The 22,699-nt window shown below is 39.2% G+C and overlaps 1 protein-coding gene across 1 annotated transcript; it reads left to right on the plus strand.

Annotated features, from left to right (window-relative positions):
- The first annotated feature begins 2,413 nt into the window (after positions 1-2,413).
- Positions 2,414-17,640, plus strand: dolpp1 (dolichyldiphosphatase 1). The gene is made up of 8 exons (XM_083564203.1): positions 2,414-2,612; positions 8,735-8,835; positions 9,719-9,803; positions 10,240-10,339; positions 11,844-11,942; positions 12,039-12,167; positions 15,733-15,822; positions 15,953-17,640. The coding sequence occupies exons 1-8, from the start codon at positions 2,537-2,539 to the stop codon at positions 15,987-15,989; spliced, it is 717 nt and encodes a 238-aa protein (XP_083420329.1). The 5' UTR covers positions 2,414-2,536; the 3' UTR covers positions 15,990-17,640.
- The last annotated feature ends 5,059 nt before the right edge of the window (positions 17,641-22,699 follow it).

Raw genomic sequence — 22,699 nt, forward strand, 5'->3', positions numbered from 1 at the left:
TCACTTGAACTAGGAGACCCGAACCTTTTCCATCAGGCCAATGCCCCTGTGCACAAAGCCATCTCCATGAACATATGGTTTACGTGGGTTGGAGTGGAAGATCTTACGTGGTCTGCTATAAAGATCTGATTTCAACCCTATTGAACACCTTTTGGGATGAAATGGAAGCTGACCGCACCCCAGGCCTCCTCACCCTTCGTCACTACCTGATTTCCCTTGTGGCTGAAGCACAAATCTCCACAAACACACTTAAAATCTAGTGGAACATCTTTCCAGAAGAGCAGAGGTTATAATAACAGTGAATGGGAACTAAATGTGGAATGCGATGTTCAAAAAGCACATACGAATCTTATGCTCAGGTGTTCAAAAACGTTTGTATTTATAATGTATGGTATAGATACAAATCAGAATGTGGTCCAGGTAGTAGCTTTAAAGTGTGAAAAGTTATTGAAAAAAGTTCATGATCATTTATTAATTAATCCATAAATGTGCCAAAACGTTAGAGGGGAGCTAAATTTATGTTTTAGGATTTATGTGCTTTATTAACAGCTGGGGAATCTTATATGGCAAAATTGTGACTGTATCTGAATGTGCAGCTCATTGTGTGTTGTGTGCCTGTTGATTTATTTGTTTAAAACGCCACAGGTTGTGTCATAAATTGTACACAAGCTAAGCTAAAAGCGGAATGTCTGGTAAATATCTAATAACCAAGGAGGTACTTGTAATTTAAGTAGCATAAATGAGTCTGCTGAAATCTCTCTTTAAATGCTTTTATATCTATAAAAGTAAAAAAAAAAATCCCTCTGTTCTTATTTGCATTTGCCTTTGATGTAAAGCCTGAAAGAAAAATCCCAGCACAAAACTCTTGTATTTGTTCGTTTATTTGGGTTTTGTTTTTCTTATTATCTGTTCTACTTCTGGACAAACATAAAATATATATATATTTTTTTCTTTGTTTTCTGTCTTGTCATTTCTGTCGTCTCTGAGAGCTATCGCGGAAACGTTGCGGTTTAAATATGTTCGCATAGGTTGCTTTCGAATTGTTGAAACGATACTAGTATGTTAATTAGAGAGAGAAAAACGTTTTTATTAAAAGTTTGCAAACAAACCAAATTTGATTGGTTTACATAAATAGGCGGAGACTCCTGTGTCAATGTTTTGAAACTGGCAGGATTTTGTCGATCAGTGTAGAGTCTTAGGATAGAGAACTTTTTTTGTCTTTAAACTTTATCCAATGTCTGTTTACAGCTTCTATGTGTGTGTGAGAGAGAAAAAAATAAATGTTGCATTATACAAAACATATTAAAATTATAGTTGCTGAGGTTTCCCACATTTACGATTTTATAATATTTAAAAATATAATAAAAAATAAAAAACAGTAGGCTACAATTTGCTTAATGTAGTTTGGTGAAACTTATAGTACTATTCAGTAACATCTAATGTGAGACATAAAGTTACTCCTGTTATTTTTTTTTTTGTTTGTTTGTTTGTTTTCCAAATGGCATTTATTCCTTTTTTTTTTTTTTCTCATATATGACATGGCGGCCAAACCAAAAATCACCACGGGCCCTACTTTGTGCATCTTTGTGCAAAATGCCTTCTGTGGGTAAAACTCCATGAAAGCAATGGCAAAATGAACAATGACTGAATCATAATGTTTATCTAATATTTAATATATTTTAGAGCATATCGCCAAATCTCTATTGGATCGCAATATTTCGTTTGTATTCACAACTATAATACAGTTAAGTACCGTTTTTTTATTCACCTATTTTTTCCCTCTCTTTCATTTCAATAAATCCAGCTATCATAATGACGATTGTTGTCTCCAATTTTTTTTTTTTTGTTTTAGTTTAGTGAATCAAAATTATTGTTCCTAATGCAGCTATTCGGTAACGTTTATTGTGAAACATAAAACTGCTCCTTATTTTTTTCCATTTTTTTATGCCATTTATTCCTTTTTTTTCTTTTCCCGTATATAGAATGGAGGCCAAAACAAAAATCACTTTGGGACAGCTTTGGCCTGTGGGGTATAGTTGGTCATCTCTGTGCAGGATGCCTTCTGTGGGTAAGACTCCATAAAAGTAATGCCAATAATAATGTGAATATTAATATTTATCATAACATTTAATATAGAAATAACTATTAATATACATATAAATGATAGATATTTGTATAATATTTATCGCCAAATATCTGTTGGATTGCAATAATCAATGCTTAATGAAGACTGTGTGGGTTAAGTAATATTTCTCCATTCAGTTATTTTTCTCTCTCTTTCATTTAAATAAACTCAGTTATAGTTGCTGCAGATTGTCGGCCGTTTATTGGTCGAGATCGTTCAGCACGCCGTGTCTGATTGGACGCTGGTTCCCGTGCTGGTTCCCGTGCAGATTCCCCCATCCCCCCCTCCTCTGAGAAACTCCATGGTGAATGGCCGATTAGGTCGGCGGCGCGCGGTAAACGCTGATTGGATGATGTCGCGCAGGCGCTCCATGCTGATTCGTCGAATCTCTATGCCCGGTGTCCGGGTAAGATGGCGGCGGAAGAGCAGTGCTCGGCACCACCTCGATGGAAGTCGATATCTTTAACGCACGTAGAGTATCCGGCTGGTAAGTCTCGTTTTTGATCATTTCGTTTTCCCCAAGTTGAGCGATTCACATCGTCCAGCGCCATTTTGTCCTCACCGGAAAGCTTGGCCGCAGTTCCACTACTGAATGGACACGACTGAGGGCTTGCTTTGCCAAATAGTGATACCATAAGAGCGCGCATACTTCGCTCCGGCGAATTGTTTGTTCTCTACCTGTATTCAGACAATCCCGCCCCCTACTTCGTGATTTGCCAATATTCTATTCTTCTTTTGTAATTGGCTAATACGCCTGGAATTACGTGGTGTGTTTCCCAAACCGACATAGAAGCTGGCCAATCATATATAAGAAGGGTGTGGTTAAATAGAATACGGGTGGGAGTGGTAGTTTAAACCGAGCTGCCTAATTGTGCGTTTGTTCTGCGCATGCGCGTTTATGACCCTACTCTGCCTCCTATGTGTCTGGGACTCCCTTTTTCTGGCGTTGTTAATTTAACTGTTTCCTGAATCTTCGCATTAAACACACAAACGTTTGACATTTCTGCAGGCGTTTCCCCCCTTAAATTACATAACAATCTAATTAAACGTAAGCCACATAGAATGCGACCAAACCAGCTAGTCGGCTAACATGCCAAATTGTCTATAATGTCACTGGTTTTCCTGCTAAGGTAAATGTCATTCGAAACCTGTGTAGACATGTCATTATACCTCAGTGATGTCTAACACTCGAAATCATCCATTTCCGTAAATTATTTAAAAAATAAATAAATGTGGAAGCAGAAAGCTAGGATATTTAGTTAGCATTAGCTAGTTCTCTGGCTATTAGAGCCATTGTTGTTTAAAATAATATAAATATTAGCCCTAAAACAAAGCCAAAACAGTTATATTTTTATTTCTATTAATTAATTACTCCAAATGAAACTAAAATCTTTACACGCTCTTTTTTTTCTCGTGCTTTGACAATTTAGGGCATCGTTTCAGCATTAGAAAGAACTACTTTCAAATATTATTGTACGTCAATCACCACGCTCATTTCCGGTCAGCGTGCACGTGCACGTTTGGCTCATTATTTTATATATTTGATATTTTTAAACGATTTCAGATGAAATTGTAACGTATTTGGACACAGGGAGGTGTGATGATACATATATAATACTGCATATTACCCCATTGCGCAGTATATCATTATAATAAGTCGCGGTTTTGACCCTGATCGCATTAACACCTCATTAATGTGTGCGGATGCGCGTGCACGCGCCTTCGGACGCTCGCCAGATAGCGGGATTCCCTGTCACGTGACAGCAGCTGAGCACTGGCGGGAGGGAAATGTGAGCTCATGGTGATGTGGGCAGACTGGATGGTGTCCTAGTTCTCTTTAGAGCGGCTGGAGGCCGCTGCAGTTGTCCTTATTATTATTATTATTATTATTATTATTATTATTATTATTATTATTATTATTAATATTACCACCTTTGGGCTATATCAAGGCAGGCTTGGATGGAAATCCTCCCAGGGAATATTATAGGACAGGAAATTAGGCCAGAGAGCTCAGAGAGTGGGATTTACTCCCACTGTGTCCCAGATCTCACTCTGTTTTTTTGGGGGGAGCACAGACTTTTGAGTGCGTCTCAGTCAAACATTGTCACCTAAACAAACATCATAATTTCTTTATTCATTATTGCCTAATTGCTCTGTTCAATTCTCTATTCTGACTGATCGAGAGGAGTTACTTGGCAATCTATATAAGGTCCATGTAAGGTATCCGGTCTCCTGATTGATCTAGAACTAATGACCAAACACTATACAGGAGGTATATAACGGATTAATTACACGTGAACACCAGGGCAATCTTCAGACTAGACGAAGAAAACCCGAAATGAAAGACAAACAACTTCCCTGAACTCCCTCACAAAAAAAAACCCTAAAAAGTACAGTGCGTATTTACAGCTATCCAATCAAACTAGAACTGTAGTTATCGATTATTTTCGTAATACAGTATTCTACCGATTATTACAACGATTAATCGAGTAATTGGATAAGAAGTACTTTTTCTTTATTAAAAAGCAATACGAAATATTCAAGAGAAAATAAGACGGGTCTCTGAAAATGAACATGGAATGTGTTTCCTTTTTAGTAAAATTTACTTTTTTTTAATTCCTGAAATTTTTAATAAAGGAAAAAGTACCTCTTCTCCGATTAATCGATAGACCAAGCGGCAGAATACTCGATTACTAAAATAATCAATAGTTGCAGCCCTATATTAAGCATTGACTAGCAAACCCTCGAGCCCGGCTTAATAGGAATAATGTTTTTAATAAATGTTTTTAATTACATTTTAAGAAATGAGAAGCCAAGTTCATTGGAATCTATTTAACATTTCTATTGGCAGCTTTCAAAAATACTGGTATTATTAGAGATGATACTGCATGTACATGTACGTTTGGCACACACATTTATCCGGAGCAACTTACAACTGTGCAGTTGAGGGTCAAAGGCCTTACTAAAGGCTCCAGGAGTGTTCGGGTGGCAGTGCCCGGTTTTGAACTTCTGATCTGAACGTTTCAACCAACATCTATACTGGTTTTGAAATAGATGGAAAAGTGGTATCGCTTATCCTTACTTCTGATTGCTGTGCAAATGTTTTTCCACTTACTGCACATCCCAAGTAGTTCCATTCAGGTTCTGACCACAATACATTTCCTGCTCACTCTGCCAGGTTTACGTCACGTCAAGTAGGCTGAAGTCATTTCATTACCATATTCAGTACAAGCCAGGTTTTTTTTATTTTAATAAAATGAAAACCAAAAGACTTTCAAATCACATAAGCCAATTTTTGATTCACAATAGAACTTGGAGAACATAACAAGTTTAAACTGAGAAATTTTACACTTTAATGCACAAAATATGCATTTTAAATTTAAAGCCTGCTACAGGTCTCAAAAAAGTGCATGTTTACTATGGTGTAGCATCGTTTCTTTGCTGTCGGAATTTGGTCCCATTCTTTTTGCCTGATATCGGTTTCCAGCTGCTGAAGAGTCCGTGGTCGTCCTTGCCGTATTTTACATTCAATGATGGGCCGAATGTTCTCTATGGGTGAAGGATCTGGACTGCAGGCAGGCCAATTCAGCACCCGGACTCTCCTACTATGAAGCCATGCTGTTGTAAAAGCTGCAGTAAGGCTTTTCCTGGAACAGAAATCATCTGGAGGGGAGCATATATGTTGCTCTAAAACCTTTATATACCTTTCAGCATTCATAGTGCTGAACCGAACGCTGATAACACGCTGGAAGGTCCCCCTCCTCTTTAGTCCGGAGGACGGGATTTTCAACAAGAATATCAAATTTGGACTCGTTTGACTATAGAACCCTTTTCCTACTTAAAACAGTCCATTCTAAATGAGTCTTGGCCCACAGGACACGACAGCGCTTCTGGACCACGTTCACATATGGCTTCTTTTTTGCATGATTGAGCTTTAGTTGGCATCTGCAGATGGCACAGTGGATTGTGTTTACAGACAATGTTTTCTGGAAGTATTCCTGCGCCCATTTAGTAACGTCAATGACCCAATCATGCCTGAGTAATGCAGTGTCGTCTGAGGAACCAAAGGTCTTCGAACTTGTCCCTTACGCACTGGGATTTCTCCAGTCTCTATAAATATTTTGATTATCTTATGTACTGTAGATGATGAGATTTGCAAAGCCTTTGCAATTTGACGTTGAGGAACGTTGTTCTTTTAAAGTATTCCACAAACTTTTTACGCATTTGTTTACAGATTGGAGAGCCCATCTTTACTTCTGCGAGACGTCACATTTATAGCTAATCATGTTACAGACCAGATATCAATTAACTTGATTAGTTGCTAGATGTTCTTCCTGCTGAATATTTTCAAAATTTCAGTTTTTTTTTTTTTTTGCCATTTGCTGCCCCCATGCCAACTTTTTTTTTTTTTTTTAAACCTATAGCAGGCATTGAATTTAAAATAAGCCTCTTTTGTGCAGAAAAGTATAAAATTTCTCAGTTTAAACGCTTATGTTCTATTGTGAATAAAATATTGGCTCATGTGATTTGGAAGTCTTTTAGTTTATCATTTTATTCAAGTTTATAATAACGTCCCAACATTTCCGGAATTCAGGTTGTATATTACCCAGTGAAACGAAACCATGTAAGTAAATATACAACGTACAGTCGCGTGACATTAGGGCAAAAAAACGCTATAAATCAGCGACACTGCAGCACCGACCAGAAGATTTGTGTTTGGGCAAAATTGAAGTAAGCGAAAAGTTCTAGCAAAAAAATAAAATACATTATGGTTGACAGTAGGGATGCACCGAATATTCGGCCACCGAAAGACTTTGATCACCGAAAAAACACGGCCGAAACAGTTTGTTGTGATGACGCAAACAGAAACCGCGGCCTGCACGTGCTTGTCAAACAACATATCTGCGGTGTGGACGTATTTCAGTGTATCTGAGAAAGACCCACGGATAGCGATTTGCAAAACATGTAATGCCGAAATTTCAAGAGGCGGTGCGTCTGCAAAAACTTTCTCCACCTTGGGTTTAATTTATCACCTGAAATCCAAACATCCGATCGCTATGCTGAATATGAGAGAAACGCGGCACAGAAAAGCAAAACCCCTCCGAGCATGCGCACTCCGTCTTTGGCGGACGTTTGAAAAGGCAGGAAGTTTCCCAGTGATATTGTTGTATTGTATCTTTAAACAGTTGCACTTGTTCTAAATGCACTTTGTTTTTATGCAAGAACATTTTTAATTTTACAACCTTTCAGCAGGACAGAGGGCCTGTACATTATTATTTAATGTACACATGAGTGCATTTTAGTTAAACATTTAAGTTTAAATTTTAATTAATTTTATCCTGTGCATTGTTGCAATGTGCTATAAATAAATATTTTTATAATTTGTAATTGATTTATTCTTTGAAACTTTAATATTAATTTATGCAATTTAAATGCCTTGATTTAAGTAAGGTTAGTACACGTTCATTGCCATAAATGCAATGGTAATAATAATTAGCATAATTTATTTCGGTGTTTCGGTTTTCGGCCTCGCTTTCCTTTTTTTAGTTTTTTTTTGTTTCGGCCAAGAATTTTCATTTCGGTGCATCCCTAGTTGACAGTTTCCTATGTTTTGATTCATTATTTATCACAGCAGGAAATGCAATGAATAAATGCATGTTATGTTGTTCAGCCTCTCTGATTAATTTTATTATTAAGGACGCTGGTGGTGCTAATTCCAAAATGTCCACCATGATGTATATAATCAATACAGGAATACCTGTAGAGATTTGAAGCTATTGAAAAAAAAGAAATGAAGAATGGTCTTTCCATGCTGTCTTTTTTTTTTTCTTCCCTCCTCAGCCATGAACGACTCCAAAATCCTGTTCTACAATTATGCTGTGTGACTTTGTGAGAAGAATGGAGTCGTTTTTTATCAATGGCGTTGAACCTATAGAATTGTTATAGATTTTAGCTTCAAATTGATTGTAAAATTCTACGTAATATTAAGTCTTGATTTCAAACAGGCTTTAAAGAGAAGCTTCTTTCTGAGGAGATTGAACATGTGTTCGATCTCAATAGCCAACACGGGGACTGTTTTGTTCCACTGAATTTATCAGAAGCGTTTTTTTAACCCTGTTTTGAGGCAGAATGTTTGATCGCCAGCCTGGTATTTAACTTGCGTAATCTCGCAACTTGTTTTCCTTTTGGAGAACAAATTCATCCATTGTCGAGACCAATTATCAATTGCTGCGTTCAACTTGTGACTTTGTACAACTACTTGTTACATTTGTTTGTTGGCAACAAGCTCGCCAGCTAACTGTAACGTGTGTCAAAACAGCGAACTATACGGATTTAACACGCACAGCCATGTTGATTTGACGCCATTGCTGAACTTTGAGTTAAGTTGAACATCGCGTGTTCCCCAGTAGGAATTTTCGGACCTTCTGCAGTATAACCCTTTTCCTTTCACTTGATCTGTATGTAATAGAACATATTTTTCATATCTAATGTACTTTACATCCTAGATCTTCGATAAAGCAAAGTGTTTCGAGTGGTCTTAGTCCTTCAGAGTCATTGGAGTATCTCCAATAATGGTTTTGTTGCTTTATTGACCTGTTTCTCGTTCAGGTGATCTGGCAGGGCAGATCCTGGCGTATGCCAGTCTGCTGCCGATGGCGATCCTGGTCGGCTTTATCACGCTCATCGTCTTCAAGCGAGAGCTGCACACGGTGAGTCTGACCTGTTGAAGTTCTGCTGTCTTGTAACATTTAATTTCAAATAGGTGCTGCTCTGCGGTTGTTCTGCCATTGTGTGTGTGAGCGTTTAGTTCTTAAAACTGAACATGTTTCATTGATTAAACCTTCATTTCTGGTGGTATTGATTTCATTAAATAATATCCAAGCCTACAGTGCAGGATACACTGTGGACGAAAGTTTGTGGACACCTGACTGGTAGATCTTTATATGCTTTTTTGAGCATCCAATTCCACATTTAGTCTGCGTTTGGGAAGATATTCCACCAGATTTTGGGGTGTGCTTGTGGAGCTTTGTGCTCATTCAGTCACAAGGGTGTGAGTAAAGTGAGGAGGCCTGGGGTGCAAATTCGAATTCATCTCAAAGGTTTTCAATACGGCTGAGCTCAGAGCTTTTATAGCAGCTCAAGATCTTTGACTTCAACCCATGTACACTTGTCTTCATAGAACTGGCTTTGTGCACAGGGGCAAAATTTCATGCTACAGTTTTCAAAGACATCCTGTACAGTTGCCTCCAACTTTGTGGTAAGAGTTTGGGGGAAAGAACCAAATAAGGCCTGGAAAATTCTGAGGTCCTAATACTTTGTCCATACTTTAGATCACTTGTTGGGGTGTTGCACCGTTTATACATGATTTTTAATTTAACTTAAAACAGGAAATTGGCTAAACAATGAAAGCTGTGGCTAAACACACGTTTTATGAGCAGGTATAGCTTGTAGCCCACTAGTTCAGTATTGAAGAACTAGAAATTAGAGACACAGTGGATATAAAGCAAAAGTAATCGTGTTTTGTAGAGCAGATCATTTCAAGACGCTGTCTGTTTATTTCTACGACTAATGCGATGAATCATCCTGTTGCAGATCTCGTTTTTTGGCGGTTTGGTTATGAACGAAGGGCTCAACTGGTTACTGAAGCACATCCTACAGGAGCCCCGTCCATGTGGAGGTAAGCCCCATGCCATTATTTACAATTTCACACTAATCCATACTTTCACCAACCACTTCTAACACACGTACACCTGCTCATTCATGCATTTATCCAGGCAGCCAATCACTGAGCAGCAGCACAGTGCCATGCATGAAATCACGCAAATGCAGGACAAGGATTTCGTTTGTCTCATGAGGTTAAATTTACAGAAAGACTATAACAACTCCAGTAATCACTTATTATGACTGTGATGAGTAAAAAAAAAAAAAAAAAGCATTTTAGAAAATAGAGGTCGATTAATAGAGGATTTTACAGATACCAATAGCCAATTATAATAGAAATATATTACCTCGCTGTCCCGGATAATGGAACGGCAGGACAGAAGTGGACTGGAAGTAGGTTTGACATCTGTTTTTATGCCATACAGCATAATCTTCTTGTGCTGTCGTTTCAGGAGGCCACAGCACAGTAACCACAGAGTACGGCATGCCGTCCAGCCACTCGCAGTTCATCTGGTTCTTTGTCGTTTACTTTTTCCTCTTTCTTTATTTAAGGTAGGTCATTATAAATGATCAATGTAATGCATATTGATAGTCATTTTCTACCACCAAGGATGCAATACAAACAAGTGATGTTTACCATATAGTAGGGGTGTAGTGGTACATGTATTCATACCGAAATCTTTCGTTACAGGGCTTTCAGTCCTTTTTACTTGAGAAACATGGTTAAAATCGGAGTTAAAGTTTGTTTAGTCTCTGCTTTGCACTTTGAGGGCATTTTTTTTATTATTATTATTATCAAACCTAAAAACATGTTAGATTTAGCGCAGTGTCACTGTGGCCACTCACCCTGTATCGGAAATAACATTTGTTTTGCGCATGCACGAAAACTATAAAGAATCGGTAGCGCTAGCTTTAGCCGCTAACCAGGAAGTGGCTGGTGGATTCTTTAGCGTTTTATATCCAGATTCAAACATTTCTCTTAAAAGGAAAAAATCCTGGCAATTCCTCAAATCGAGGGAGTGAATAAATGAATGATGGAAGGAATAAAGACATTTTGTTTCAGTACGCTAGAATAAGTAGAACAGTTATGTAGATCATATCTTTAAAAATAATGTAATATTAAAACACACTTATTTACACATCTTTATTACCGCATCACAATGCCAATGTACAATTTAATGTAATAAACCATTTATTTAATTTTATTTAATCAACATATTTAATTTTATTTAATCAACTTAATTCGTGCCAATTTAATCCATTGCTCAATTTAATCAATATAATAAAATGTGTATTGCATTCATTTGATTTCTTTTCTCATTTTTCTATAAAAATATATATTTGTATTATTTAACCAAGCAGGCATTTTATTTAAAACTCCAGAGTGTAGAGTGGTGCGTCACTAATAATGGTCCGTGGGGAAACACAGTGCTCCATGTGTAGTTAATAGACTAAACAAAGCCTCAAGTATTTTTTATTTTACATTTTTTTTGTATTCGAGTTACTCAAAGAATCGTTTGAGCCCTAAGCTGGAATATTACACATGTAATATTAAGTAAAATAATTTCGGCTTTTGGAATTTTTATTCATTATACTGGAAAAAAAGTAGTTAAATCAGAGTAAATAAACTTTCATTTGCTTCCCTTCGTAAACTGGCAACATCATGATTTTTTTAATTTATTTTTTCATCATTCATGTGATGTATTTTTAATGCAGTTGGTTGTCAAAATGATTTTTTCCAGAAAGACCAATAATCTGTAAACTCCACCATTTGCCACTTAGATGGCTTTAAAGTGCATTCTAGGGAATTTGGGAAAATATCGAACATTGACACAATTTTATTTCTCCAAATTATTAAATAATAATTTTATCTAGTATAAATGTATGGAGAGCAATATGAAAAAATCTTCTAGATATTCTGCGTTTCCTTACCAAAAGTGTCTCGGTGACTTGGGTGTCCAAATACTTTTGTCCATATATTGTACTTGGATTAAAACCTTCATTAAAGGATAAGCAAAGATTCTTTGTTGTACATTATTTGTTTTTCTCTTGACAGAATGCATCAGACAAACAATGCCAGGTGTGTGGAGTTGTTATGGAGACATGTGCTGTCAATCATCCTACTAGGTGTGGCTTTGTCTGTGTCCTACAGCAGGTAAGGCTCGTTTTTTTTTTTTTTTTCCGTAATAAGTTGTTTTAGTATCGCATTATCTGACGATGTTTTATTATTTGTTTGTGTTTCATTTACCAGAGTTTACCTTCTTTACCACACCTGGAGTCAGGTGATATATGGTGGCGTAGCTGGAATGGTAGTCGCCGTGGTCTGGTTTTTCATAACACAGGAGGTGTTGACGCCGATCTTTCCCAAGATAGCAGCCTGGTAATACACCCACATTCCAAATCGGACGAGATGCACATTTTACGGACATTAACCTTCATTTTGCCATCAGATATGGGAATTTGAATCCCGTTAAAGTGTTTAGAATGAAGTTAACTGTATACGGCACATTTATATTATACATGCATATTTTTCAATTATATATTATGTGTTATTTTAATGATTGCAAGGTGAATTTGAATGTTTTGGCGACAGCATGTCCATGCTTAGTGTATATATAGGACACATTTGTATATTGGAAGAACGATCCAACCTAGCTATTGGGTTGTACAACACTGCGACTTGTATGGTGCTTATTTGACAATAATTGAATGTCCATCCATCCATCTTCTCCCGCTTATCCGAGGCCGGGTGGCGGGGGCAGCAGTCTAAGCAAAGATGGCCAGACTTCCCTCTCCCTAGCCACTTCTTCCAGCTCTTCCGGGGGGACACCAAGGCGTTCCCAGGCCAGCTGGGAGACATAGTCTCTCCAGCGTGTCCTAGGTCTTTCCCGGGGTCTCCTCCCAGTGGGACGCGCCCGGAACACCTTCCCAGGAAGGCGTCCACGGGGCATCCGGAACAGATGCCCGAGCCACCTCAGCTGACCCCTCTCGATGTGGAGGAGCAGCGGATCTACTCTGAGCTCCTCCCGAGTGACTGAGCTTCTCACCCTATCTCTAAGGGATCGACCAGCCACCCTGCGGAGAAAGCTCATTTCGGCCGCCTGTATCCGGGATCTTGTCCTTTCGGTCATGACCCAGAGCTCATGACCATAGGTGAGAGTAGGAACGTAGATTGACCGGTAAATCGAGAGTTTCGCCTTGCGGCTCAGCTCTTTCTTCACCACGACAGACCGGTACATCGACCGCATTACTGCAGAAGCTGCACCGATCCGTCTGTCAATCTCCCGTTCCACCCTTCCCTCACTCGTGAACAAAACCCCAAGATACTTAAACTCCTCCACTTGCGGCAGGAACTCCCCACCAACCTGAAGTGGGCAAGCCACCCTTTTCCGACTGAGGACCATGGCCCAGTGCATGCTGAAGGTCCTGGTCTGATGAAGCCAACACGACAACATCATCTGCAAAGAGCAAAGACGAAATCGTGTCGTCACCAAACCGGACACCCTCCGACCCCTGGTTGCGCCTAGAAATTCTGTCCATAAAAATTATTAACAGAACCGGTGACAAAGGGCAGCCCTGCCGGAGTCCAACATGCACAGGGAACAAGTCTGACTTACTGCCGGCAATGCGAACCAAGCTCCTGCTTCGGTCGTACAGGGACCGGACAGCCCTTAGTAAAGGGCCCCCGACCCCATACTCCCGGAGCACCCTCCACAGGCCGCCGCGAGGGACACAGTCGAATGCGTTTTCCAAATCCACACAACACATGTGGACTGGTTGGGAAAACTCCCATGAAACCTCCAGCACCCTGTAGAGGGTATAGAGCTGGTCCAGTGTTCCACAGCCTGGACGAAAACCACACTGTTCCTCCTGAATCCGAGTTTCTACTATCGGCCGTATTCTCCTCTCCAGTACCCTGGCATAGACTTTCCCAGGTAGGCTGAGAAGTGTGATCCCCCTATAGTTGGAACACACCCTCCGGTCCCCCTTCTTAAAAAGAGGGACCACCACTCCGGTCTGCCATTCCAGAGGCACTGTCCCCGACCGCCACGCGATGATGCAGAGGCGTGTCAGCCAAGACAGCCCCACAACATCCAGAGACTTAAGGTACTCAGGGCGGATCTCATCCACCCCCGGTGCCTTGCCACCGAGGAGTTTCTTTACTACCTCGGTGACTTCAGCTTGGGTGATGGACGAGTCCGCCTCTGAGCCCTCAGCCTCTGCTTCCTCAATGGTAGACGTGACGGCGGGATTGAGGAGATCCTCGAAGTATTCCTTCCACCGTCCAACGACATCCCCAGTTGAGGTCAACAGCTCCCCACCTCTACTGTAAACAGCATTGGTGGGGCACTGCTTTTCCCTCCTGAGGCGCCGGACGGTTTGCCAGAATCTCTTCGAGGCCAGCCGATAGTCCTTCTCCATGGCCTCACCGAACTCCTCCCAGGCCCGAGTTTTTGCCTCGATAACCACCCGGGCTGCAGTTCGCTTGGCCTGCCGGTACCCGTCAGCTGCCTCAGGAGTCCCACAAGCCAACCAGGCCCGATAGGACTCCTTCTTCAGCTTGACGGCATCCCTTACTTCCGGTTTCCACCACCGGGTTCGGGGATTGCCGCCTCGACAGGCACCGGAGACCTTACTGCCACAGCTCCGAGCGGCCGCTTCGACAATGGAGGTGGAGAACATGGTCCACTCGGACTCAATATCTCTGGCCTCCCTCGGGATCGGAGGTGGGAGTTGAAGATCTCTCTGACAGGAGGCTCGGCCAAACGTTCCCAGCAGACCCTCACAGTACGCTTGGGTCTGCCGAGTCTGTCCAGCTTTTTCCCCTGCCATTGGATCCAACTCACCACCAGGTGGTGATCAGTTGACAGCTCCGCCCCTCTCTTTACCCGAGTGTCCAAGACATACGGCCGCAGGTCAGATTAAACGACCACAAAGTCGATCATCGACCTACCTACTGATCTGAACACCGCTCGGGTTCAGATCAGGGGGGCCGTTCCTCCCAATCACGCCCCTCCAGGTGTCACTGTCGCTGCCCACGTGTGCATTGAAGTCTCCTAGTAGAACGACGGAGTCCCCAGTCGGAGCACTGTCCAGCACCCCTCCCAGAGACCCCAAGAAGGCCGGGTACTCTATACTGCCGTTTGGCCCGTAGGCACACACGACAGTGAGAGACCTATCCCCGACCCGTAGGCGCAGGGAAACGACCCTCTCATTCACGGGGGTAAACTCCAACACATGGCGGCTGAGCTGGGGGGCTATAAGCAAACCCACACCAGCCCGTTTTGAACCGCTCTTAGTCTGACCCGTCGCCTAGGACCTGTTTGCCTTGGGAGACCCTACCCATAATTGAATGTAACCAGTTTAAATGAATCTTTTGGTGCATCAAGTAATAATTTAAGAAGTCATTTATGTTTATTAATATAAGAGCAATACGATATATACAAGAGAAAATAAGACGGGTCTCTTAGCTTTTCCTTAATAAAAAAAGTTTTTATTGCTGAAATTGCATACATGAATATCAGTGAAAACTAAACCCATTTAGTGTATTGAATTGTCATATTACAAAATGTAAATACAAATATATAATTTAGAAAAGTCATGAATAAAAAATATTTCCGATTGCTCTTTATTTAAAAAAAATTATCCCAAATTTTCTAAAGTTTCTCTTTCTTTGGCCTGAATCCTATGGAAGCCCGTTTCCGCCACATAAAAATAAAAGTTTGCTTAAGTCTGACTTTTTTCTCAAAATTCTGGCTTTATTTCTCGTAAACATCCGACATTTCTGGTGCATCCACCAGTTACCATGTTTGGAGCTGTTGGTGTATGAACGCGGCTCCTCTGCTTCGTCTGTCTTGTTCCGTCTCCTCCAGCACTGATTGCCCTAATTAGAAGTTAAACTGCTTCTCTTTTTCGCTCAATGTTTGTATTTCTTTCTCTTTCAGGCCCATATCAGAGTTTTTCCTAGTAAGGGATACGAGTCTCATTCCCAACATTTTGTGGTTTGAGTACACGGTCACCAGATCAGAAGCCAGGTAACTCTTACATGTCCTGAACATGTCCTGTTATCTCTTCAGCTTTTACGTTTGCTCAATTCCTTAAAAAAAAAATCTATGAATTTGTACTTGGTCTGCTGACCTTGAACTCCTTTGTTCCTTCATGCAGAAACAGACAACGAAAGCTGGGAACGAAACTCCAGTGATCTGCACACGCAGCTGGTTCAAACTGACAAAAAGGACCACAGAAATACACACACACACGAACACACACATACCCACAACACACGCCTACATTCTAACACACTGGAGATCAAACATCTGGACTGTCCGGGTTGAAGCTTTCTGTTTTCAGGTGGACCAAAAAACAAAAACAAAAAAAAAGATTTTCAGTTGAAAGGTCAAAGGGGGTGGGGCGTGTGTAAGGGATCAACCCTGTCCTTTCCTTTTTTTCTCTTTCCAATGCATGCTGACCGTGCAAGAGGCGAAGCTATTTAACAAGAAACATAATATATTTTAACCATTAACGCACGAGGATAACCTGGTTTCAAAAACGAATGAGAGAGAAAGAGAGAAGATTCTTTAGTGACATATAGCTGGTTTTTGTTGCAGCATGACATTTTTTAAGGGGGAACATAATTCAGTGGGGAAATGCGTCTCCCCCCTCCTTATATATTTCGGAAGTTTCCATACTCTGGAATATTACACATGTAATATTAAGTAAAATAATTTGCACTTTGTGAATCAGAATGGGGGGGGGAAACACACTTATTATACTGAACACTAGTTACAAAACTTTAATTTGCTCTTCAACTCTTCATGAAACGACATCATGATGTTTTTTTTTGTTGTTTTCCCATTCATGTAATGTATTTTCAACATTTGTCAAAATAATCGGTTTCAGTTCCGCACTATTATTTTACCAGAAAGACAGACACAAGATTCCGTGATTTGGTTTGCGATAGTTTTGCTTCCTTTACCTTCAAGTGTTTATAGTTGGGATGCTCGTGAACCGACGAGCTGAAGCAGGTGTGTTTAAGTTTTCTAGTTCTGGGATTAAAATGCTCTGCTCGGCCTGTTTTTTTAAATGCCCCATATGTTGAAAAGGTACTTTTATTGTCATTGTTGGGAGTTTTCCCTTAACCAAAAAGAATGTTAATAAAAGTTTACCTGCTCATTAATCAGATTTTTGTTTCACTCCAGGAAAGTTAAACTGTGTAACTTCACAACTATGATCCACATACACAATTCAGCAGGTACACAGTGACAGTGTACATCCTGCACAGGGGCAAATCCAGCAGGTTATACTGCAGTTTAGATGCTGATAAATATAGAGCTTTTTTTTCTCCAAACGGTCTGTAGGAATCTACCAACTTGGCGCTTGGACGACTTTAAAGTGCGTTCCCGTGAACACGAGGGTGAGGAAGTATCAGAAATTACATGAAATTAGAATTTCTCAATTCTTATCTCAAAATTGTTTATCAAGTGTATGGAGAGCAATATGGAAATATTTCCTATAATTTTTGGTTGTATTGGGAGTTTCCTTACCTAAAGTATCTTGTTGGCACAACATAGACTTTCTTTCATTTTTCTAGAATGTTGGACACTAATACACCAACCCTGATCCATTCCACCTTATCTGGTAGCATGAAAGGAAAAACCTTTAAAACCCAAACCTCAGGTGAACTATTAGCATGTGGGGATGATAGCGATGCTGTTCTATAGCTACTGTGCCCACGATTGGATGGCCATAAATGGCAGTCATTAAACAATAATGCTTTTTTTGTTTGTTTTTTTTTTTTTTTTTTTTTTGTGTAATACATATCAGGCTGAATAAAGTCAACTGGATATACTAGAGTTCTGTCTGTTTCGCATTTGTTTGTGGAAAATGCAGTGGATTATTTCAAGAGGGTGAGATTTGTAGGATAATTTGATACTTGAGTTAATACTTATAAACTTCATGCTCATATAATGATTAGACTGAACACTGAATTTAAAACCCAAAAAAAAGGAAGGCACCTAGGCACTTTTATTTTATTTATATATATATATATATATATATATATATATATATATATATATATATATATATATATATATATATATATATATATAATTTTTTATATTTTTTTTTTTTATATATAAATGCTGGTTCCTGACCATTAATATGCACTATACAAAAATTAGGCACATAGAAGAGACCTAGCTGCTCATATAAAAGGCACCTAGTACATAAGTATAAAATGTAAAAAGAAATAGTCACATAATGCATTTTTTAAGTTCTGCTTAAAGACATGCTTCTGTAATCATGTAGCTTTGGATGGTTGGTGGATCTCCAGGAACAATTAGTAAATATTGATATTTATTATGTTCACAGTACGTAAGCTGCTAATGCTAAATCAAAAGTCCTTAACATGGCAAAGGGACAGATGAACATACAAAAACAGGACTAGAACAAAAAAATGGTTTGCAGATACAAAGGACAATGTCATTTTTGGACTTTTCATAAATTTGTAACCTGTCAAACTGCCACATTTGTTCATTTTTATCCAAATTAAGAAAAAAAAATGTAAAGAATGTTGCTCTGCTTGTCTGCTATATAGCGATTTGAATCTGTCAGAGCAAAAAAGTTGTACCAGCTGGGCTTTCTGTTACCAATGATTTTCCAAAAATGATCCTGAATGAATAAATAAATAAATAAGACTCCAAGAACCGTGGATGAGGAAATGCAAAGTAGAGTTTATTGCAGCAAAACCTCAATAAACCACAGAGCATACTCATGACATCTCAGAAAACCAGGAATAATATATATATATATATATATATATATATATATATATATATATATAAATTAGTTTAGGGATTACATGATTTTGCGTACGTGCTCAAATTAAAACTAAAGCATGTTATTTTCCGCCTGGCGCATCTATGAAAAAATTTGACCTTTCACAAAGTGTCTCTATCTAGCTTGTGTTTTAATCAAACTAATATCAATCCAACAAATTAAAATAATTAGTATATATGTATATGTATATGTATTTACAGTGGGGCAAAAAAGTATTTAGTCAGCCATCAATTGTGCAAGTTGTCCCACTTAAAAAGATGAGAGAGCCCTGTAATTTTCATCAGAGGTACACTTCAACTATAAGAGAGAAGTAAATCCAAATAAATGAGAAGAAAAATCCAGAAAATCACATTGTCTGATTTTTTTAAATAATTTATTTGCAAATTATGGTGGAAAATAAGTATTTGGTCACCTACAAAAAAAGCAAGATTTCTTGCTCTCACAGACCTTGCACAATTGGTGGCTGACTATATATATATATATATATATATATATATATATATATATATATATATATATATATATATATATATATATATATATATATCCTATATATATCCTAGTATATGCAATAAAATTTAAACATATTAGCCTATATCTTAATCAAACTCATGTAACCTATTTACCCCAAGTACAATTAAATCAATAATCGGACACTAATAATAGAGTCGAATAGGGCTCAGGAAGGGGAGGAGAACCAAGGGTTGGAGATAAGGTGAATTTGCCAAGGCGAAGAAATAAGAAAAAAAATGTGACACCAGGGTATTAATATGAACGTGTGTCAAAAGTTTTGCTTTTCCTCATCTAAAACTAAAGATCCTTCATTGTTTTGTTTAGATCTTTTCTATTTTATCATTATTAATAAGTGAGTTACATTGGGAACAAACTACAACAAAGAATCCACCCGTGATGTGTCTGCCCAGAAAGGTGTTCTGAGTTCCAACAAAGGTAACGATCTCGGAATCGCCACTTTTTGCTAAAGCATGTTGCTGCTGAATATGGGCTGTTTCTTGATACTGTTTCTTTCTTCTACACCTGCACCTGACCCAAGAATGTGACCATCATAATGTCTGTTTTGCGTCCCTCAAGCCTCTGACGCTTCTACCCAAATAGCCTTCTTTCTACCAACCCAGTTTCCGGATATTGATAATGACAATATTGTATTCTGTTTCAGTGGCAGTGTTGATTCATATATTAGTGTGTAATATCCTCACCTGTATTTGAGGATCTTACAGGTCAGTGAAGATCCGCTGAGGATTTTACTGAGCTGCCCTATGGTCTTTCTTCTGCATGTTTCCTCAAAGAATTACTCTGTTCTCACAGCCACAGCTCGTCCAAAACAATTCACTCAGTTATGGTGACCTGGCCAAATTCTTCTTCTTCTTCTTTCGGCTTCTCCCATCAGGGGTCGCCACAGCGGATCATCCTTTTCCATACTCCCGTCCTCTACATCTGCCTCTTTCAAACCAACTACCTGCATGTCTTCCCCCACCACATCCATCAACCTTCTCCTTGGTCTTCCTTTTTTCCTCCTTCCTGGCGGCTCCATTCTCAGCATTCTTCTACCAAAATATACCCCATGTCCCTCCTCTGCACATGTTCAAACCATCTCACTCTCGCCTCCCTCACCTTCAAGTTTATTTTTTTTTGTATAGCGCTTTTCACAACAGACATTGTCTCAAAGCAGCTTTACAGAAAACAACAGTGAAGGTGAATGGTGTGCGTTTGTCCCTGATGAGCAAGCCGTGGCGACAGTGGCATGGAAAAACTCCCTTAGATGATATGAGGAAGAAACCTTGAGAGGAACCAGACTCAAAGGGGAACCCATCCTCATATGGGTGACTTGTCTCCAAAAGGTCCTACATGCGCTGTCCCTCTAATAAACTCATTTCTAATCCTGTCCATCCTCGTTACTCCAACGAAAACCTCAACATCTTCAGCTCTGCTACCTCCAGCACCACCTCCTGTCTTTTACTCAATGCCACTGTCTCTAAACCATACCAAAATAAGATTCCAAAGCAATATATACATGTACACAGGGGCGCAATTAACAGTTTAAAGGGGGGTATGCAAGACAGAATTTTGGGCCCCCATATATATATATATATATATATATATATATATATATATATATATATATATATATATATATATATATATATATATATATACAATGTTATATTATTAATAATAAAGTAAATATAGTTTAATTTTATTTACAGAGAATTTATTTTATTTCACCACAGTGTTATTATTTAAAATATATGTGTGTATGTACGATTAAAAAAAAAAACCTAATTGGAAAAATTTTAATTGATGATTGTGGGGCCCCCTAGCGTTCTCTTGGGCCCATATGCCTGGCATACTCTGCACCCCCCCTAACGGCGCCCCTGCATGTACATCTTACTATATACCACAACATACATAGATGAATCAAACCTATTTAGCCTATATTTTAAACGAACTCATTTAACCTATATTTTCCAAGTAGAAATTATACAGAGAGTCTGATACAAACATTAAAAAATTAGGATAGTGCTGTGAGTGTGCCGATGAAAATAAACAACCACGATTAAGGCAGACTAAGTAGGTTTAATGGGGAAAAAGAACTCGTAGGACTTAGAGGTTGTAGAGGACATGGGAGAGCATTCAGGGTCAGATTCAGGAAAAGTTATAGGAGGATAATACACAGGAGAAAAAATAGCAGTGGGAGAAAGAATGGGGGAAGTTCAGTAAGAGGTCAGTAGGAAAGATAAGATGTGGAATGCGGCGAGAGAGGAGGAAGAGTTGATGCAGGTGTACGAAGGCCGTCAGAATCTTCATTGTCACTTTGTGTCTCATCATAGAAAACAGCAGGGAGGTCAGGCGAAGGTCTGTGCGTGCAAATCATGCGTAATAAGTACGCTGCACGATACGTGGAGGCAGGAAGGGGTTATCTGGAACCTGGGTTGATAGCTGCTTAATGACTTGTGCAAACTCGGTTGCTGGGGAGAGGAGTTGAAACTGGCGATACTGTCTTCGGATAATGCTCGAAGCGTCTGCAAGAAGAAGCTGAGTACAAGAAACCAATAAAGAGAAGTTAGTGAAGGTCGATATCTAAATAACCAGACGTAAGGTGTAAAGGTCAACATCACAAGGACTAGACATAAGATTCACGTGTGCAGGTGGCAGAACCAGATAAGGGACAAGGTAGCAAGCCTGTAAATATTATCTCTCAAGGCAACATATCCTGCACTCAAAGCTCATATGACAGTCAAGTAGAACAACATGGAAGCATATATGAACATATAATCCAAGTAGAAGGATATTAGCTTGACTCATTGATAGAATAGAAACAGCAATAAAAATGAGAAAAGCAGAAACTTACACATTGCAGATGCAGGAAGAAAAGGCCGCAAAATGACTGTTTAGGCACGGAGGATGGGAATAAAATGAGGGAAAACCTGAGGAAGAGAGGGTTTTATACAAATGCAATTTGTTTATTCTAACAAAACGAGGCAGAAAATAAGGGTAACTGAGGGAAACAGGAAGCCCAAATATGGAATGTTAGAAGGGGGAGGAGAACCAAATTCAGGAGACAATGGGAAATGAATAACGTAGAAGGGGAAAGATGATCTGAAGAAATAAGAGGAATTTGGCGAGGAAGGAAAAAATATAGATAAGACAACAAAGAAATACTATGTGGCATCAGGGTATAAATATGAGAACGCAGAGAGATTATGTGCGCTTGAACGTATTGCTTGTGTTTGTGTGACTGCCTTGTATGAGCTCAGTGAAATGTGAGTGCAATAAAGAAGTTTTGCTTTTCTTCATCCAAGGCTGAAGATCCTTCATTGGTTTTTGAGGTCTATTCTATTTTATTCTATTCTATTCTATTATTAAGTGTGTTACATAGGAAATTATTCACAACAGAGAATCCACAAGTGATGTGTACGCTCAGAGATGGTTTCTGAGTCTCGACAACTCCATTAAATGAAAGAAGCACCATCTTAGCTGAGGGTGTGGAGCAGTTGCTATAGAAAGAAAACATTTTAGAAGGACGAGTGAGACCTGCTTTTAATATAGAAGCTG

This window comes from Silurus aristotelis (assembly GCF_946808225.1).
Source record: "Silurus aristotelis genome assembly, chromosome: 16".
NCBI classification, from domain to species: Eukaryota; Metazoa; Chordata; class Actinopteri; order Siluriformes; family Siluridae; genus Silurus; species Silurus aristotelis.